This window comes from Cucumis sativus, chromosome 5 (genome assembly GCF_000004075.3).
Source record: "Cucumis sativus cultivar 9930 chromosome 5, Cucumber_9930_V3, whole genome shotgun sequence".
Taxonomy (NCBI): Eukaryota; Viridiplantae; Streptophyta; class Magnoliopsida; order Cucurbitales; family Cucurbitaceae; genus Cucumis; species Cucumis sativus.
In genome coordinates, this window is record NC_026659.2 from 24949931 (window position 1) to 24969589 (window position 19659).

At 34.2% G+C, this 19659-nt stretch overlaps 2 protein-coding genes across 3 annotated transcripts; one reads left to right on the forward strand and one right to left on the reverse strand.

Annotated features, from left to right (window-relative positions):
• The first annotated feature begins 1750 nt into the window (after window positions 1–1750).
• On the forward strand, window positions 1751–6125 carry LOC101211067 (nuclear pore complex protein NUP54). The gene is made up of 9 exons (XM_004135264.3): window positions 1751–2381; window positions 2476–2529; window positions 2676–2735; window positions 2847–2957; window positions 4553–4618; window positions 4692–4778; window positions 4941–5042; window positions 5426–5575; window positions 5760–6125. Exons 1-9 carry the CDS (start codon window positions 1959–1961, stop codon window positions 5874–5876), a joined length of 1170 nt encoding a protein of 389 aa, XP_004135312.1. The 5' UTR covers window positions 1751–1958; the 3' UTR covers window positions 5877–6125.
• On the reverse strand, window positions 5109–19297 carry LOC101210818 (mannosyl-oligosaccharide glucosidase GCS1). Of its 2 annotated transcripts, XR_004216621.1 has the most exons (24): window positions 18800–19297; window positions 18608–18681; window positions 17796–18047; window positions 17284–17458; window positions 16631–16717; window positions 16414–16482; window positions 16195–16291; window positions 15655–15737; window positions 14800–14907; window positions 13747–13868; window positions 13501–13608; window positions 13347–13420; window positions 11006–11131; window positions 10800–10867; window positions 9849–9998; window positions 9711–9761; window positions 9504–9560; window positions 8976–9125; window positions 8793–8884; window positions 8443–8552; window positions 8286–8349; window positions 7894–8052; window positions 7690–7757; window positions 5109–5623 (listed from the first exon to the last, which is right to left on the reverse strand). XR_004216621.1 is itself a non-coding variant. In XM_004135263.3 (23 exons), exons 1-22 carry the CDS (start codon window positions 19097–19099, stop codon window positions 7908–7910), a joined length of 2562 nt encoding a protein of 853 aa, XP_004135311.1. In that variant the 5' UTR covers window positions 19100–19297; the 3' UTR covers window positions 7557–7757; window positions 7894–7907. The 2 variants fall into 2 exon arrangements, 1 of the variants encoding a protein (XP_004135311.1); XM_004135263.3 differs by lacking the exon at window positions 5109–5623 and having other exon boundaries at window positions 7557–7757.
• Between the last annotated feature and the right edge of the window lie 362 nt (window positions 19298–19659).

Here is a 19659-nt window from a genome sequence, read left to right on the forward strand (position 1 = left end):
TTCTTATGAGTTTCCTTGACATCCAAAAGACATTGTCCTATGAGATCAGTCTTAGAGACTCACAAATATATAAAAAAAAGACTTACGTAGTTAAGTTCAATACTTTTGCCGATTGAGCAGGTAATTGTCTCATCGTGTTCAGACCATTGATATTTTCAATGCTATTACTGAATCGAGTACTGAACCTTCATTAAAAATTCTATAGCAGTTAGGAAATTTGTTGGCATTTCACATTTTTACTGGTTTGGATTGTGTTTCTCACATCAAAATTAGACAATAGATCCTTCTCTTTTGATTAGTTTCTTCTTGCCAATGATTGGGGTTATTCTTCTTATATTATATACATTAGATATATTACATGAAATTTTCTCTTTATAATATAATATGCCATTCATTCTCCTTGCCATGTTTATCAACTTATTTTCTTCTCTCTTTTATTTTTTCTTGTGACATTTGTTAGTTTTGTTACATGAATTAGAATGAGAATGATCTGCTCTGTTTGGATTTTCTTGTTTTTGTTTGTGAATGCTTACTCCATGTGCCCAATGAAAAACGATGATAATACCTGTGAGTAGAATTCATCGATAGTTATTATATTAAAGTGACAGATTTTTGCGGCTTTGTTAGCCTTTATATGTTTCTTTAGGCTGAAATATAAAAGCTGTTGTCTGTTGTGTAAAGTTGGATTTGGTTTATTATTTATCTTAGCGTGAGATTGGAGTCTTATGCCAAAAACTCCCAAACTGCAAAACAGAAAGTGATTATTTTGTGGAGGGATGGCAATGAGTAGCAATATTACGGAAAATGATAGAGTGTATAACAAAATTTGAAAAAGAAAAATTATAAATATAACAAAGTCTATACTTACAGTTTTTAAAAAATGTTTAAGTTTATTTAAGAATGTTCGAACCAAATTTGTGGAATGTTTTTCAGATTTTTTTGGCTTTGTTTTGCAATAGATCTCTTAATTAAATATATTTCAAATTATTTACTTTCTGTCTAATATTTTTCTTTTTGGAAAAAAGGGAAAAAGGAAAGTCATCTTTGAGAATAAACAACCACCTCCAATCAACCTTGGGATTTTCACATGTTTGACAAGACTTTTTCAAATGACTTTCCAAGTGTTTATAAATTTTTTTTTTTACAATTCTAAATCTACAAATAATAATTTCAAGTCTAACAATTTAGTTAATAAACTTTGGTTTGTAACGAATGAGCACTTGTACTTTCAATTTTGTTATAATTTAGCTTTTGAACTTTGATATAAAAGATAGTTTATATACTTACAAACTTATAACAATTTAATCCTCATTAATCGATCGCTATTTAGTTTTGACAATTACATCACAATTTAGTCTTCAAACATTATAATTTTAGCATGGAATAATTTTTTTCAAATTTGTAATAAATTTCTTATTTTATTACGTCAAATTTGTAATAATTTAGTCTATATAGTTCTCTTTGATTTCCATTCGTCTATGTACTATGGTATGCAACAATCTAGTCTATATATTTTTGGTTCTTAAATTTGTAACAATTTTTATTATAAACAATATTTTATACTATACCATACAAGTGAAATTGTTACAAATTTTGAAATGGAAGAATTAAATAGTCACATGATAAGATTTAGGAACTAAGTTAGTTATAAAATAAAAAATTAAAGACTAGATTCTTAGAAAGCAAAGTGAAGGAATATTATAGGACGGGTCGGGTTGTTCATATTTATTACAAATTGAGAAGGGGACGGGTCGGGTTGTTCATATTTATTGATTTTAAAAACAATTCCCAAATAGTTCGCGGCAAAAGGATTGGATGCCCTAGACTTGCTTCTTCCCTAAACCCCAACACTGAAATTCCGAGAGAAGCTCCATCTCCTCAAGAACGAGTTCGAGTCTCCAATGGCAATTTCGGTTTGAGACGTCAGGGTTTCTCTTTGATTCTCCAGCGCAAATACAATGTTCGGAGCTCAACCGTCCTCCTCCGCCTTCGGCACTCCACAATCAAGTCCGGCCTTTGGCACTCCGCAATCAACTCCGGCATTTGGCACGCCGGCGTCCACTCCTGCCTTTGGAACTCCATCGGCGTCTCCTGCATTTGGCAATCTTTCCTCAACTCCTGCCTTCGGAACTCCATCTACGTCGTCGTTTGCTACCGGCTTCGGCTCCTCTCTCTTCTCTACTCCATTCTCTTCTCAGCCTTCACAACAGCAACAGCAGTTGCAGCAATCGCCGATGTTTCCGCAATCATCCGCTACAGGATTCGGTTTCCAGACTCCGTTTACTGCGCCTCAGTCCACTCCATTTCCAAATGCTCAACTGACCACTCAAATGGCTCCGGTCGCACCGCTTCCTTTCTCCCTGGCAGATCGAGATATTCAAGTATGTTTCTGAAAGTTATCGGCAAGAAATAGTCATATATCTTTTCGCTTTATATATCCGCGCCTTTTGATTTTGTTTCCATCGTGTGCATTAGGCAATTGTTGAGGCTTACAAGGACGACGCTGGAAACCCTAAGTATGCTTTCAAGGTTCGTTTCCTCAATCTTGACTGGTAATTGGAATGCCTCGTGTTTTTACACTAACACCTCAGAGTTGTTTGATGATCGTGAAGGGAGGATACTATAAGCTTTCTTATCCAGTTGCTCCGAAGTTAATGATTGTATTTATTTTGCAGCATTTGTTGTTCAGTGTAACTGATCCTCAGTATAGGACGAAGCCTCCTGGTGTATCGGATGTGAGTTCAATACGGCATGTTTTCCCGACTGAAGAATTCTCATCTCTTTGTATGTACTTTTTCTTTTTGTCTGATTCTACACTAAGTCCGGATAATAGTTTGCATTGCCAGATAATGTGGGCTGAGGCAATGGCAAAGCTCGAAGGCATGGAAAGTGCTGATAGAGAGCGATTGTGGCCGCAGCTTGTTCAAGGTTTTAAGGATTTATCTCAGCGCTTGAAGGTATTTCAATTTACTGCAAAATGTGTTGTGCAATTTATTTATTATGTTTTAAGATATTTGTCTCAGAGCTTGAAGGTTGTGTGTCGTCCGTATTTTTTTCATATTTGATTATGCTTTATGACTTTTTTGCTGATGTTTTGTCATAGCTTCTAAATTTGTCACTGTCTCCATGAGTGTTGGTTGATTTGCAGGCGTTTTCTTTAGAAGCCTTAACCATTTGTTAATTAACTTTTAGCTGCTATATAACACCGTAGATCTAATTTAATACTTTGAGCCTTTTGATATATTGATATGAGTGGTGACTTGTGATCCAAAATTACATCTGAGAAATGGCACTGATGAATATAGAATCATAAATGATGTTTGGTCTGCCAGTTTCATAATTTTAAGAGTTAGTTTTATTTCAAACTGTTGAACTACCTGTATTATATTTATATCAGTTATTTATTTTTTGATGATTTACAACATCAATAATAACGATTAAATGAGAGAAATGCAATAATGTCAGGGCTTACAGAACGTTGAAACTAGCCTTAAACTTGATTGTTTATTTGAATAAAAAATTTCTTATTTTATTATTCTTTTTTATAATTAATGACATTATAGTTCCATTCCAATTATGATGGTGAGAAATCAAATTTATGAAAACTATATATGTTAGAGTAAGCATCAATAGTAAAATAAAAGTCAAACAGTAACCAAGATTTTTGTAATGTTACATGTTTGTACGTATGATTTTTTCCCTTATGTATATTGATAAATTTCAAATGCCTCGAGGATAATGCCTCCTATGCGCCTGTACTGTATCCACCCCTTCGGAATGTTTATTGCTGTGATAAATGTGTTAGGTACCAAGGTAATATGGGATGTCGTTGTCCCACATTGGTTAGAGTTGGATGACCAATGTGGTACTTAATTGACTTGGCTCTCCCACACCAATATCCAGGAACGAAGACATCCCATACTTATACTACTTTGGTACCTAACAAAATGCGGAACCTGAAGCATATGGTATAGGGGAGTAGTCTTTTTTTCCCCTTTCAAATAATAGAATGTAGGGTATGCTAGCCTCTGGCCCATATGTTATTGCCATTCAAAACTGTGAAGTAGGAAACACACATTATATTTGATAGGATTGCAATCGTGTTTTGTTTCATCTATCAGTTTCGGTTAAACAAATGCAACAGCCTTGTGACAAATTTAGTTTTCATTTAAAATTTTTAATATGTTCATGGATAAATTCGATTATCTTGACTAATTCACAATGTCCATGATTTATCAAATATCAAATATGCTGAAAGTCATAATCTGCGGAACGTTAGTAACTTCTACATGTACTTTCAGCATTCCTTGTAAATGTAAATATTCTTGAAAGTTGTCGCATAATAAATGGATTTTGTTTCAGTTAATGTTTATGAAAATAGTTTTAACTTCTAAAACTATCTTCAATTTCATTGACATTAGCTTATCTTCTTCTTCTTTTCTGCATACTTTTCATCCTATTTTAAGTTATTTTTCGTTTCCACACGTTCTTCGTGCTTGCTGCGTGAAGTAATCTGGTTTGTTGCACTGACACTTCTGTGGGATTAATGCAGATTCAAGATGAAGTCATTCTCTCTGATTCCGAGAGACTACGAATGACCCAAAGCAATGTCAAAATGGTAATCTTATGCTTCGTTAAAGTTATATTTTATAAATTTCCTATTTCTAATTAATGCTTGATGCATGACGCAGCTTCAGAGGCATTTTCTAGCCGATACTCTACCTTGGGTTCAAAGATTGAAACAGAAGGAGCAAGGTCTGCAAAGGCATCTGTTGAGAGTAGGTTTATTTTTTTAATCAGGGGGCTAATATGAAAATAAGTGCTATGGATGTGATTATCAAATTCTTCTCCTATCCCGCCTCCTCACCCTCTAAAGATAAAGTTCATAATGCTACCACTGCAAACTACTATTTTTAATTTGATATTTTCTTCAATAAAAGGTTATGAGAATTGTGGAGGCACTAGAAAGTAAAGGTTGCCGAGTGCCTGTAATGAAAGGAGAGGCTGAATTGGCAGAGAAGTTAGCCTTGATAACGAGGCAGGTACGTATCATTCATCACTTTTATGTTAAATGGAAGAGGTGATAGTGATATTGAAAAACCTCCGGGTAGAGGGAATTCCTAGGTCTTTTTCATTTAGTTCAACTAAATTTCACTTTATCCCAACTGTTGAACATATACACCATTTCAAAATATAAGTAACTTGATTCAAAAATTTGAATGATAGGAAGAAGAGAAACTTAAGTGATAGTAATGACTAATGAAGGCTTATTTTTCTTTTCCAAGCACATCGCTTGATTGTTATTATCCTTAGTTTTCTTTTAATGATCCATAGGAAATCATAAACTATAACTTATAACTAGGGAGAAATATGTTACTTGTCTCCAAAAGTTGCATCATAATGATATTCTCAAGACACTTTTCAGTTGAAAGGCTCTGGGGCAGAACTTTCAAGGAGGGTACAAAATTTGCTGACAGTTACTCGTGGGCAAGCAAACGGCTCCGGTCCTGGTAATTCCATCTATTTTCAAGGATCTGCAAAAATACACGAGCAGAGTCTTGCCGATATGCAGGAGGTGCGAACATATTTTTGCTTGGAGCCTGCTTTATCACTTCTAGTTTTGCTGGAAATAAACATTGTGAAGTTTACTAAAGTTCTATAAACAGTCTTTCAAAAAGAAGTCACGGTGTAATGATCATATAAGTGAAAATTTTGATTAACCAACTTTGTGTATGCCACGGCTCCATGTTGTGTGACAGGTTTTACAGCAGCAGACTGAGGCCATTGCTAGACTTGGAAATGTTTTAAAGCGAGATGTTAGAGACATGGAAATCATAATGGCTGAAGATAAAGAGATGGCAGATGATGCAAGTTGAAAGAGATTGAGTTTCCCATTTCTAGCCATTCTTCTGCTGTGTTGTTCGTTATTAAAGTATACTTGGCTTGATTATTTTTCCAAATGGAAAAGTTAAAATTCGTTTCTGTAAAACTTTTATGTACTAGTCTGCTCAAGGGTGCTATCCCACATCTTATAGAGAGAAGTGTGTTAGTACAGTTCGGTTAAGATAGGTTAAACTTTTAACTGCTTAATACCTATGCAATTTTGATTTGATGCAGTGTTTAAAGGCTGAGAACTGTAGTGGCTCTTAAAGTACTCAGCATCGTCATGCAAGGCCTTGGATTCATCTTTCCCCCTTGTCAGGTGCGTGAGATGGCCTCACTTTAAAATCTTACCATTTGGGAGTGTTACCTCTCTTATTCTATCATCTAAAAAGCTTTTGAAAAAGGGGGTAACGTATAGTATATTTAGTTGTTAGGTGTTCTTAACATGAGAGCAACTACAAAGGGTGGGAGAGATGAGCAATTCTTTGAAAGTTAGTAGTTACTGTAGAATGTGTTTGGGATGTAGTTTTACTTCAGATTGAGTTACAAAATCAGTAGAGAGCTCAAATAATTTTAGTGAAGTATAAGTGAGTATTAATAATTGAAACTTTCAATCACTATAAGATTAGATTGGGATATAATAGGGCCATTTCTAGACAAGAATTGTGGGAATTTGAATTCGTTTCCATCGAGGCAATGTTGTGGAAATATTGGATTGACAAACGTTAAGGGTTTTTAAGTTAGAATATATAGTAAATATCGATTCTTTTTTAAATCGATTCTTTTTAATTTTATTTAAAATTAGAACTCGTATAATAAATTATTATTTATTTTGGTAGCACGTATTCTAAAGAACTTTTCTTAAGATTTGACTTTAGAGGGAAAGTTAAGAGGTCAAAGAGATAGTAAAATTTTGTTTTAAATTACAGAACTGTTTAAAAGTGTCTATAAATATAATAAAATATTTAATCAATTAAGATTTACGCTTTTTTTTTTGTTTATAGATTTTCTTATGTAATTGAAAATGTTTTGAAATTTAGTAATTAAAATAACGTTTTGACATTAAACCTTGTTGGATGTTTGCTTATAATTGAGTTTTGGGTATTGTTTTTATTTTTCAAACTAGGATTTATAACTTGCATCATTTAAACTATTAGGTCAAACCATAGATTTATTCTCTTGGGTCTCATTCAGTTTAATTATTGGATTGAATTTTATTATTGATACCTTCAATTACGTATCCAATTAAAATTCGATAATTGGAATTTGAAAAATAAATAAATTACAGCATATCAAAGGACCCAAGGATTTAATAAAAAGATCGAAAAGATGAAATTTGTCGAAAGTGCTTTTACCATTTTTATTTAGTGGGTTTGTAATTTTTACAATCGTGAGAAGAACGTACGAATGAGTAGAACAGAATTAATTCTAAATCTTGATGATAATATCAAGTGCGTTTGTCAATGTGATATTTCAGAAGGCCAATGAGAAAAGCATTTGTTATTTCACTTTAGAAAAAATTAATTGACCTAATAACAAATTTTTTCTTTTATAAAACCTGCAATTATTTATAATGTAATGATTTTCATTTTTACTAATTTATAAAAACAATTTTTTCTTAAACTAGCTTCCAAAATTTGACTCAAACTTTGAAATTATTTTAGACGATAATCTTCAAAAACTAAAAATAGAATAGTTACTAAAAAAAAAGAAGAGATTAGGCAAGTAAAATTGTAATATGATGGAATTCTCAAATAAATCTATGATAAATAAATGCTCCTACGTATCACTAACATACCAACGTACCGAGATAAAGTCCACTCTTTCCTTGCAGGCACTCTCTCCTGTAGTTCCACAGTCATAAAAAATGTTTCCTGCGCCCAGAAGAGTTAAGATGTACTAAGTTGTGTCCATAAAATTATATGATCGACCACAGATATCATGCAAGGGAACGGGTTAAAACAACAAAAAAATGTGAAGATTACGTGAGGAGGGATGGGATATGAATACCAAAGAAGCTTCTGCTAACTTTCTGTATAAGCTTCAGCCATGATTAAGAGTAGTAGAGATGTCCAACCGGTAAATGGGTGAGCGCCTTTCCCTTTACCCGTCTTTTGATTATACTGCTCCCAAATGTATCCTGTCTTCTGATAATTTCTAACCACATTTCTGCACAAATTATTAACATGTCTGCTTTCAGTATTACTGTTCATGGTTCGATTTGGATTATCTGAGTATATCGTGGTTCATTGCAGATTGACAGATAGTTTTATAAACATTTTGATTCATTTTGCTATATTGAAAAAAGTTATAAAATAAAAAATAAAAGAAAATAATAAGGGAAGCGTATAATCATCCGAAGACAGAACTTAAAAGAATGGGGAAAAAAGAGTTGTAATTACCTAATTATATTGCTTCTCAACTCATCACGAATATCTTTAGCTTTTTCTCTATACGGTCCATGCTCTGCACCATTCAAGTCACGTTAAAAGGCACTAGCCAAAAGAAAAAAAGATGCTCACATGAGATTTTCAAAGGGATCCGATGGATTGAAAATACCTGTGGCGTAGTGATTGAGTGCTGAAAGAATCAAGTAATTCATGTTCATCCAAATTGTACCTCTCCAATAAGGTGCATCATGCTCTGTGTTGTGCTTCATGTATAATGAGCTACACAACATACAATTTCAAAAACCCAATTAATCCACATACCTATACATTGTACGTTTTTGGGTTCGGGTTCATCAAAAGAAATGGAAGCTAGGATACATGGCATCATAACTTCTATTTGTTAATATATGTTCATCAACAAACCCAAACCGTTTAGTGTTGTGATTCCGTGGAAGTTTTTTACTTTTCATCAATTGAAAACCATGATTTCTTTTAAAAAAGAAGATAATGTAAAGGTACCTTGTTTTAGATAGGGAGCGGAGCCCATAATCTGTCCAGAATATGCTTCGATTTGAAATAAGATCAAGCTGTTTTTCAAGAATCCAAGATTCCTGTAGGAGAGATGAAGAAAAAAAATGATCAAGCCCCTTAGCGACAGGAAAATAAGCATATGAATGGTGGTTTCATGTTGCTAACACTTACAGGTGGAATGATTCTCCCCATGAGTGGAAAAAGACTGACATAACCGATATGAGGAACCATTCTTAGCCTTGGCGTTTCCGACACTTCCCGGATAAGTTGACGAGTTGTAAATCCTTGCTCTCCCATCACCTCTTTCCAAATTAAACGTACCTACACGAAAGCAATTCTTGCATTAAGAACACAAGATTGGACAATTTTTTAAGGTATAAATTTCCATCAGTGCAATTGAAAATTTCAGTGCCAAGTTATTTAGTTGATGGAGTTTGGGAGCCTTTGGGTTACTGTTCGTTTTGTAATTTATCTATTAATAAAGGAAACAACTTTACAAACTCATCAAAAGCCAAATTCGTTGCGGGATATATTAAAAAAATCAGGAAAGTGCAAGAGAGCGAGTGAGAAATCATGGGAGTATTCCAATCGACATACATAAAAGTAGAGAAAAGTACACTCACACATTGAAAGTTGATTTCTGGGAGATAACTAAATGAAAGTCGTATGGTAAAGACGATGGTAACAAAGAGACCGTACCTTTTCAGTGTGATTTCCAAAATCTAAGTAAGTTCCATGGGCATCATCAAAGTGCATCTGGCAGGCATCAATCATAGTCAAGTTAGAGGTCTGGAGCTTATTAGCTATTACCACTTCAAATGTTCAACAGAAAAGACCACTTGGATAAATAATCATCTCCATACATTGTAAAACAATTTTCCAGCAGAGATGAAAGTGACAACCAACCTGATTCAGAAGCTCAAATTCAGAGAGAATTTTTGTTGCTGAACTATAAACCTGCAATGTCATGAAGTTTCAAAACTTTTGAGGGGAAATATAAAGGAAAAAACATAAATGAAAGCTAAGTTGATCATAACAATTTACCGTTTCAAGTCCCTTTTCCTTTGCGGTTAGCTCTGAAATAGAATGCATGCAATCTGCAGCGAGAAGCATCCAGCATCGGAGGTCCACATGACGCTCATCTTCAGTGGGGTGTGAAGCACGTGGATAATCATCCAATCCAGACATTAGTGTCTACAAGTGTGAACAATTGAAGATCATCTAAACCTTAATTGGTCAAATCTAGGATGTTGTTGAAAAGAGAAATACACTTTTGTAATATCGTGTTAAATCATTTATTGATCCAAAAGCTTAAGCTAATGGGTGAAGACAAATTTAACATCATATCAATCTAACACAAAGATCCAGAGAAATTCCCTTATTCTTTTAATTAAGACCTGCTGATTGTTTCCCCCATACAGAGCTCCAGTTTGGATGGTTGTCTCTGAATGTCTACAAACACCAAACTTGACTTAAACGCATAACTAATCTACTTTAGTTTCCTTTATTTACTTTACTTTTAAATAGTTGAACCAAGAATGAACTCCCCAGTTCTTCCCAGCACCTATGGTGAAAAATTCAATTTTGACAACCACGAGACCCATTACCATGCAGAAAAGAGTTGATTTCAAACAAGGTTATCCCTTCAATATCACCTCGTCGCATACCAACAAGAGAACTAGAACACTACAGACAATTTCTAAAATTCACTCATTTTTTTTCAAAAATTTTAAATGAAATGAAACAAGAAACTAAAAAAAAAAAATATTAAAAAAAGAGCTAGAGTTGTTAAAAGGAGCAATAATTTTACACCAAATAAAAAGCCGCAACAAGAGAGGTCTCAAGGACTTCTTGAGATACTTGCCTACAAAAACTTTACGAGAAAGTAAATAAATTGATATGTTTATTTGTAAATGAAAATGTACGAAGTGATGAAGGGGCACTATTTTCTCAGTCACCAACAAAGTAAGGCAGCGAGAGTTCAGAATAAAAAACCTTAGGGTTTAGTTCACGAATTGTAGAGCTGTCTCTTCCATGCCAGTAATAGCTGCTTGCCTCCTTCCCTATGTTCCTCAAAATGATATTTTCAGTGAATCGGGGAGAGAATGTAAAATTTCAAATCACTTGCTAACTAATATATTCTCAAGCATAGTGAAAGAACCATTAAATGCCCTTAATAATAAAGCACGGGATGCAGACACCTGGCTGTGTAGTATTAAACCACTGGAACCATGCTTCCAAGCGGACAAAAGACCGTTCGAAGAATGAAGATATCTCTGAGCTTTCTGTCTCGGTAAATGCATTTTTCTTTAGGCCATGAATCAATTCTACAAGACAAAACACATCTAATCACGAACATCACAACTAAAGATTCAACCAAATTATTTGATAGTGTATGTTATGGACCACAAGAATCTACTATTACCAGTGTACTGTGAGCTCATATTCACAGTTGATATTGCATAGAAAAGAGAAAATGTAGAGCTTGTTAAACAACCACAGCACCCATGCATGATCAGATCTCTCAATGCACTCAAATGTAAATGGGAATGTAACCAAATGCTGACTAGATAAGACTCCAAGAAATAAGTTCTCATCAAATAAAAATGTAAAATAGCATGAATAACTAGCAAGGTACTCGTTATCAAAGGATCCATAGAAGTTGTATGGATCCTTTGATCAATGGTCATCAACGTGTTTTGTCTCTTTTTCAGATAATAAAGAAAGAAGAATATCAAACTTTTGTGCTTACTACAACGTATCTTTCGCGTAGCAGACTTATTAGGAAACCTCAGCGTTGTTAAAAAGGATTCCTCCATCAAAAAACATTTTAAAAAATTATTGGAGTTCAAAACTTAAGCTATTATGTCTCAACAGTCAACACCATAACCATCACAATTTTTCTGTAATTATTGCCCCACAGTAAGAACATTTTTAGGGAAACAAAACTTTCCATTGGAAAAATGAAAAGAGACCAATGCCTAAAAATACATTAGCCTTCAAGAGAATAAAGATGAAAAAAAACAAAAAAAGACAATACTACTGAGATACAAAGAGGATAAGACATCTCAAAAGGCAAACACTTAAAACATAACAAACCAGATCCAGAAAGGAAACCAAAGCTAGAGAACACATGAGCGTTAAGCCAAAGCCAACAGAAGACCAACAAGCAAACGAGGCAAGAAGTCCATCAAGACCAAGAGTTCGAGTGTCAAACCACAAAGTCAACCAACTTCTAAACTGTTGCTTTCAAGCTTGCAACTACTAGGAAAAGATGCAACTTCTTAAGAACAATACAGTAAGGCTTAGTCGTACCAACACAAGAATTCCACTATAATAGTTCAATTTCTGGACTAAACCACCAAGCTAAACTTTAACGGAAGGAAAACGAAGTGGAATTGAAATCATTGCCGAACCACATTTTTTAGTCAATTTTGCTTGAACATTTTCATAATATCAAAACCTTGAAGTAAACAGCTGAATTTTCCACAACAAAATCATCTTATGCTAGAATGTCATAATATCCTCACTACTTTTCACTAATAGCTAAATCTCCATCAAACTGGTAACCAGAAAGATTGTCCTAAGGAGATGGATGACTATAAACTTCTTTAATGAAAAAAATAGTTGATCACAGGATTTTAGTGATTAATTGCCTAAAATTCAATCAGAAGGCAAAGGATGTGGATTGTCTATGGGATGTGCATCTGCCAATAGGAGAAATGTACAGGATTTCTCCAAACCATCTGAATTGAACTTTGAATGTTCCTTCGCAGATGGTTGCTTTTTCTTTTTTTTCAGCTGTAAGAAAGAGGATAATAAGGAAAGGAAGATCTTTCAATGTTCACATCCCCTTTGCCGCCCTTTAAATCAATAAACTATGGAATGCTAACTAAAATTTCCCAAGGACAATTAAGTCTCCCACAGAGACTCTGATATGCCTCATTCAGAGCTGAAACAAACATGATTTCCTTGTCCGACCATATGGGAATGCCCTCTTCAACAAAATCAGATACCTGAAGCATATCCTCATTGTGCGTAATTTTGATCAACCTTGCAATCCAAAGAGTTCAAAAAATCTTTGAAAAATAATTTGCCTTAAAGGATATTTGGAGGAATATCACCATATCTAAGGTGGAATTTACCATTAGTAGGATCTTTAACTTCAATTTCAATTGGGAAAATCACATAAATTTCTTTTAACTTCAATACGGGCTTCAAAGCAATCCAATAACTTCAGTGTTTGAGAATAAATAATAAGCAGACCCAGGGTTTTTCCCAATGACATTGATAAATTTTTTATTGAAAGCCAAACTCACAATAAACTAAGAATGTGCTTTGTAAGACTGGCCATGGTTGTTAACGTTGTACTCCTAGCATTATAACCATGGTCCATCTCACTGATTCCATAGAGGCTTACACCAAAGTCTTCTTTTAATATCTATAGATGGGACAATAAAATGGTGGAGGAAGGAGCGAAACGGAGACAGAGAGAAGATAACTTTACACAAACACTATGACAGGGAATTGAGATATAATTACCTCGCAAGACTAGAAAGAATGCTGGCGGGTTAGCATTGCTTGGATACTGAGGAATAAATTCTTCTGGGACCTTGCTGCATTGAGAAAAGAAAGGGAATGGTACTGATTAGAGATCAACAGTAATTTAAAACCACAAATTTAAACATGCTATCACCTGAGAGCTTCAGCCCCTAATATTTGTTCACGTGGAATCCATCCATCGATGTTCATTAAATCCAACCAGTGACCAAGAATATCTAAGCTGATGTGAATATCCCATCGCCTGTTCCATATTGAATAAGAAGGTCCGGTCAAGAATGAAAAATTGTGAATCTTTGTTGCCTTATCCAAAAGACAAATAATCTATCTTTTGTTGAAAAGATAAAAGTGAGCTGCACGTCTAGAAACAATAAGCACTTACCAGATAAGCAGCTGATGAAAGCCTTCATCCCACAAGAATCCCCTAGGGAAGACAGGACGGCATGGAACAGCAGTGTAAAGCTCAGCAGGCCAGTAAAAAAGGAAACCATTATGACTTCCGAGCTGCAATAAATGTGGTGTTGTATTCACAGGTTTCAAAAAAGGAACAGAATAAATATGCATGAAGACTGAAAAATAGAAAAAGAAAAAAACAAAAATTACAAAACAAAAAGATTAATAATCTTGAAGCAAATATGTTTTAGAACTCAAGGACACAGAGGTACAACCTATAGAACAGATTCTGTTTAAGTAAAAGGTCGTTTGTAAATTATGTTAATTTCTTGGCCTAATAAGAAAATGAAAGATTTTATAGCTAGTAAAAATGGAAATTTTAAATGAAAAATTTGAGTAATGAGTCAAATGAATAGTGAATAAAGTAGTCTCTAATTTGATGTGCATTGTTTTGAATTTCTTGTGAGGAAACATTGCCCCTGTTTTCTTTTGTTTTTGTCATATTTTATAGGAACATTCTATCTCCTAATCTGAGCACACACATCATGTAAAACTTTGAAGCAACCAAACAAACATCATCTGTTTTTTTTTTGTACCATCCAGTACGTATGTCTAGCACTTCCCACAAAAATTCAATCCTTCAATTCTATTGGAGATCTCCTTTTCAAGCATCTGATTTGAACAAACATCATCCGTTCTTTTGTATCTTCCAGTATTCATGTCAAGCATTTCCCAATCGCTAAAATCCAATCCTTAACCTCAATATCTTAGGAGATTCCATAAGAATTCTCGAATTAAATATGGATATTGATGAAGCATCTTCTAAATAAGGCAAAGTTTGCTATTGCGATGAGAGGTATGCATATTTCACTACATGGAGATAATTTAATGATAATATAATTGAAAAATTAGTAGACTAATTAAAAAAAAAAAGAAAAAACATCTACAATTGTGGGTTGGGGTTTTGTAACAATCATATGAGATCTACAAAAAAATCGTCAAGACATGCTAACAAGAAATGAGAAAAGGCTCAACAACTTACATGGGAGGCACCTGGGAGTGCAATTTTTGACTGGCCATAGAAATAACCAATGCCACCTAATAAGTTTGAAACAGCAGCCTTACCAACAGTTGTGGATTCTAAATCAAACTGATCATAATTACAAAATTAGATCCATCCAAGAATAATTACAAGATTAAGGACTTCAACAGAATATAGGTATATAAACTGGAAACAAAGAAGAAAATATCATTTGGAAGATGGAAATCGGTTTTTGCTTTTGCCAGTTTTTAGAGGAACTCATTACATATTAATTGAACTCAAACCATGAAAAGCGTTACCAAACATGCATTTTTCCATATGGAGTAAGCATATCCAACTTTTGATACCTTAATATATCTTGAATCACAGATTGACCCGAAAACTTAAGCTGATGGGTGAAAGCAAATTTAATTATTTATCATTTAACACTTCCTCTCACTTGCGAGCTCAATATATGAAGGAAGACCCAATAAGCACAATGAATATTAATTGGGAAGGAAACAACAATGCAGGGGCTTGAACACATGACCACATAACCACCCTGAACCACCTGCTCTAATACCATCTTAAATCACGGATTGATGGGTGATTTAAGCTTAAGCTTATGGGTGAAGGTGAATTTAATTATATATCATATAACAATATAGTATCCAACTATGTGCCATATTCTATACAACAGTTCTCGTTACCCATTTCAACCAAATATTATTTTACAAAAGTTTACATTGATGATTAAAAAAATCATGCATCCATCTGTTAATCCAGTCCCAGCACGTATCTAAGATGTGATTATTATTATTGTGCAAAATATAGAAGATAAAATGATGAAGAGATATATGTCCAAACTATAAATACCTTGTTTGCCAAACCAAAGCACTCCTCAAATCTGGTATCAAATTCTAATTCTTTCTCCTTTAATCGATCAGTTAATGATGAACCTAATTGAAGTGGGAACAAAAATAATACGTGAAGCATGGAAGCCAAGAAAAATAATAACCCTTCTTGTGGATAATCGACAAGTCCAAACAATGTAAACTTACGAAATAAGAAATGCGACTTAGACCCTCCACACATACATAAAATGGATTTTTTAAGAGATCAGACAAAAACTTCAAATCAGTTCAATTGCTTTTTTCTGTTCTTCTTTGGTTCATTGTTGAAGCAAAGGATTCAGTAGCCTCACTTATAATTTCACAACTTTTAATGATATGTAGTTGTATCTTATAAACATAAAGGCACACAAAACCTTATAGAAAATGGGAAAAAAAAGTATTTTTTTGTGGTAGAAGTGTACCAAAAAGATTTACTTCTTTTCCTAACTCTAAATATGGGTCATGCCAATTGCCAACTACTAACTGGATCTTGTGGGTCCAAATAAGGATTCAAAGTAAACACCTGTGAGGTTGTTGACACGTTCCTCTTCTCTAGAACTTGGTAAACCAGAGCCAGAAATGAAAGCCAAATCTGTTCTAAATGGAATTCTGCCAGAGATCTGTGAAATAAAATAAATAAATAAATCAAACCGATGAAAACAAGAAAACGATGCCACCCATATATTTTGGATATTCCAACTTTCTCCATGCTATAGAAAATTTCATCTGCATTAAAGCATACCTGGAAAACTAAAATATTTGAGGAGTCATCAGATGTGTCAGAGAGCTGCAATCGACCAAATTTTCTTGCCTGGTAAAAAAGATAATACAAAGACATGTTGGTTCAGTGTCCAACACAACCCAGATATAAAGTCCAAAAACTTATCTAGGGGGAATCAGACATCACGAGGCATCCAAATGCATTTAAAAATAACAATAAGAAGAAAAGTTAACCTTACTTGTCCACCAATATTTTCCTGAACAAGTTCAGATAAATTGTGATAATGCTCCGTCTTAAACCCACTAAAATGGACTTCGAGATCATCCTGCAGGGGGCCATATGAAAAGAAAAATGAAGTCACCAGATATATAACAATGATTAAGTAAAAAAAATACAAGCGCCTGATCAAAGAAAGCAGAGTATGTCAGAGGCAATTCCTATTCCAATAACAACACAAACTCTAAGATTTTAATTGAAGAGTTTAATTTCAAAAAGCAATAATGAAAAAGAGAAGTCAATTAAAATGTTTGATTGAGATGAGAGGGGTTGGAGGAAGAGACTACAGCAGAACAAATGATCAGGGAGATTTGTCATTCTGTAGCTCGTTAAAAGATAAAGTGTAGAAATGCAGAAAAAAGATAGGCGATGATTAAAACAATATGGAGCTCAAGAGAATCAGGATAGGCTGAAATTACTACTTGCAAGTGCATTTGAAGTAGTAAATGCCAACACTAGCCACTATAAGAATGCATATAAATCAAATATAGAAAACTTTAATTACTCGGGTTAGAAGAATCCAAAGAGAGAAACTGAGAGAAGTAACTTTTTCTAGATAGGACATTTCAGCGAAAAAATTGGAGAGGGATCACACTAATGCTTTCAGGAATTTACCTTAGATTCTAAATGTAACTGCCAATTTCCTACATCACTTCGTGAACCTGATGCTAGGAGTGAAGTCTCATGAATGTTCATGGCATCTCTACTTAAACTTAAAGCATTTCCATCTTCATCTGCCAAGTAGAAAAAAAGATGCCCAGTTTTCAACAATTCCTCAGTCTCCTCAGATCTGCAAATTCAACAAGAAATAAGAAGAGTGTGCATCAATTATCCTCAAAGAAGAAACATGATAAAAAAGGGGAAAATCTATTATAGGCCTTAAGCCCAAGTCTCGTGTAAATAAGAAGTTAAATGAGATTGAAAAAATATTCACATAGTTCACGACTCATTAAACTAATAGTCAAATTCTGAAAAACGCATGAAACCTTCCAGTACAGGTGACTCAATAATAAGACAGATTACACATCAAAAGAATCTGTTAGATGACATAACCATTCAGCCCTTCAATATTAAAGCCACGTTTATGAAAAGAATGCTTAAAATATTATTGTATTAACGCCATTTACTTCTTGCTATTAACTTGAATGCGAACAGCCCAATCTCCACCATAGCCACTACCACTCTCCTTCGATTTCAGAAAGCTTGTTCCCAGAGTCATATCCTGGTCAACAAGAACTTGATGTCCAAAATCACGTGCATTGTGACGAGTCCAACCATATGTGCTTAGTTCATCGGAACTTTGGCACACATGCCTCATGACATATCTTCCATTCTGAACACCTATCCACATCAAGCCAGCAAGCAATGAACGTGGAGTCCTGATAAATACAAGATATACTCATTAGCTAAAGAACTAGGTATTCGCATAAAACATTTGATAGAATGAGGAAAGAACAAAATAAATGTAGAAGAATTCGCTGAAGTCAAGACTATTATTACAGTGACCAAAGTTATATACTGATAATCACAGTGATTGAACTCCAAATACTCAAAAGAATTTATGTTCAGTATTAAAAACTAGCCACAGAAAGATCATAACTACCTTGCGAGGTTTGAATCAAAGAAATTCGTTCATCAACTATTATCCAAAAATATACGGCAACTATTTACAATGGCTTGGAGGCATAAACCGACTTACAGAACACAACTCAAAGAATCGAGCCACTCCCGGTTTTCAGTACAGAGATTGTATTCCTAGTAATACACATTTTGTAAATGGACCATAAGAATATGTGGTAGTTAGCAAACTATTTCCTACGTACTCATTAAATATTTAAGCATCCTAGAACTTCGAAAACATAAGTAAACTCAATTGTTGAAAAAAATCATAAATCGTACAAATATATGACGAAACTTTATTTTCAACTCAATGAAGTACCTAGCTCGTATTCCAAGATAGACATGAGGTCGATAAGTTCCCCAATACAAGCTCTCTTTATGTTCACCTTGAAACTGTCTCCAAAATCAACGAATGTAGGATGACATAAGAGAACAAAAATATGTTTACATACACAGCGAAAAAGAAATGATGGAGAAGAAAAATGAACAAATAGTTAAATCAACAGTCTACCTGAGGAAGGTCGGTAACTTTTGGAGCAGGAAATGGCGTAATAACCCTAGGAGTCTGATGATCTCCGGTTACGATCAGGCTACTGATCAGATACAAGATGACGAAGAATGCGACGAAGCAAATACCTACCATGACCTTGAGATTAACATTGAAGATGCGAATCGAAGAACTCGATTTATTCCTATCACGGAGGCGTCTATAATTATCAGAAGCTTGACGGACGGCGCTGTCGTCATCGTCGTCGACGGCGGAAGCTGATTTAATTCGGCTTCGAGGATTCCGTCGACTTTGTCCAGCCATATCGAAATCAAAGTGTGCAAAGCAGTAGAGGAAGTGTGATTACCGATCGCAAGAAGGAGTGGAGTGATAGAGAGAAGTGTTGTGTTTGAGTTGGAGATTCCTAATTCTGAGTTATCTCCGGCAATTCCTTGACTTGAGGCTTCACTGGGTGATATAAATAGGTTCTTTTTTCGCGCTAAATACTCAATTGGAAAATAAGCTTTTTAAAGGAAACAAAAGAAGAAAGAAAAAGGAAAAATAAGTGCATTATTTAGAAAGGGCATTTTCTTCTTAGCTTTGTTTGATTGACTTTTGGTGGAACACAGTTTCTTAGAATATGGACTATTACTAAAATATGGTATTTTTACAAACTTATTACAATAATATTAAAGTATTACCAAAATATAGTTGATTTTTATGTTTATTATAAAAAAATAATAACAAGGAAGGCCGAATCTTCGGTTTATTTTTTAAAGAAAAAATTAAAGAAAATGGCTTCTTGCTCTTTAGTTTTTCTATTTTATAAAAGAAAGACATGATGGACCGTTCGCAGACCATATATTTAGATAAAGTTTACATGC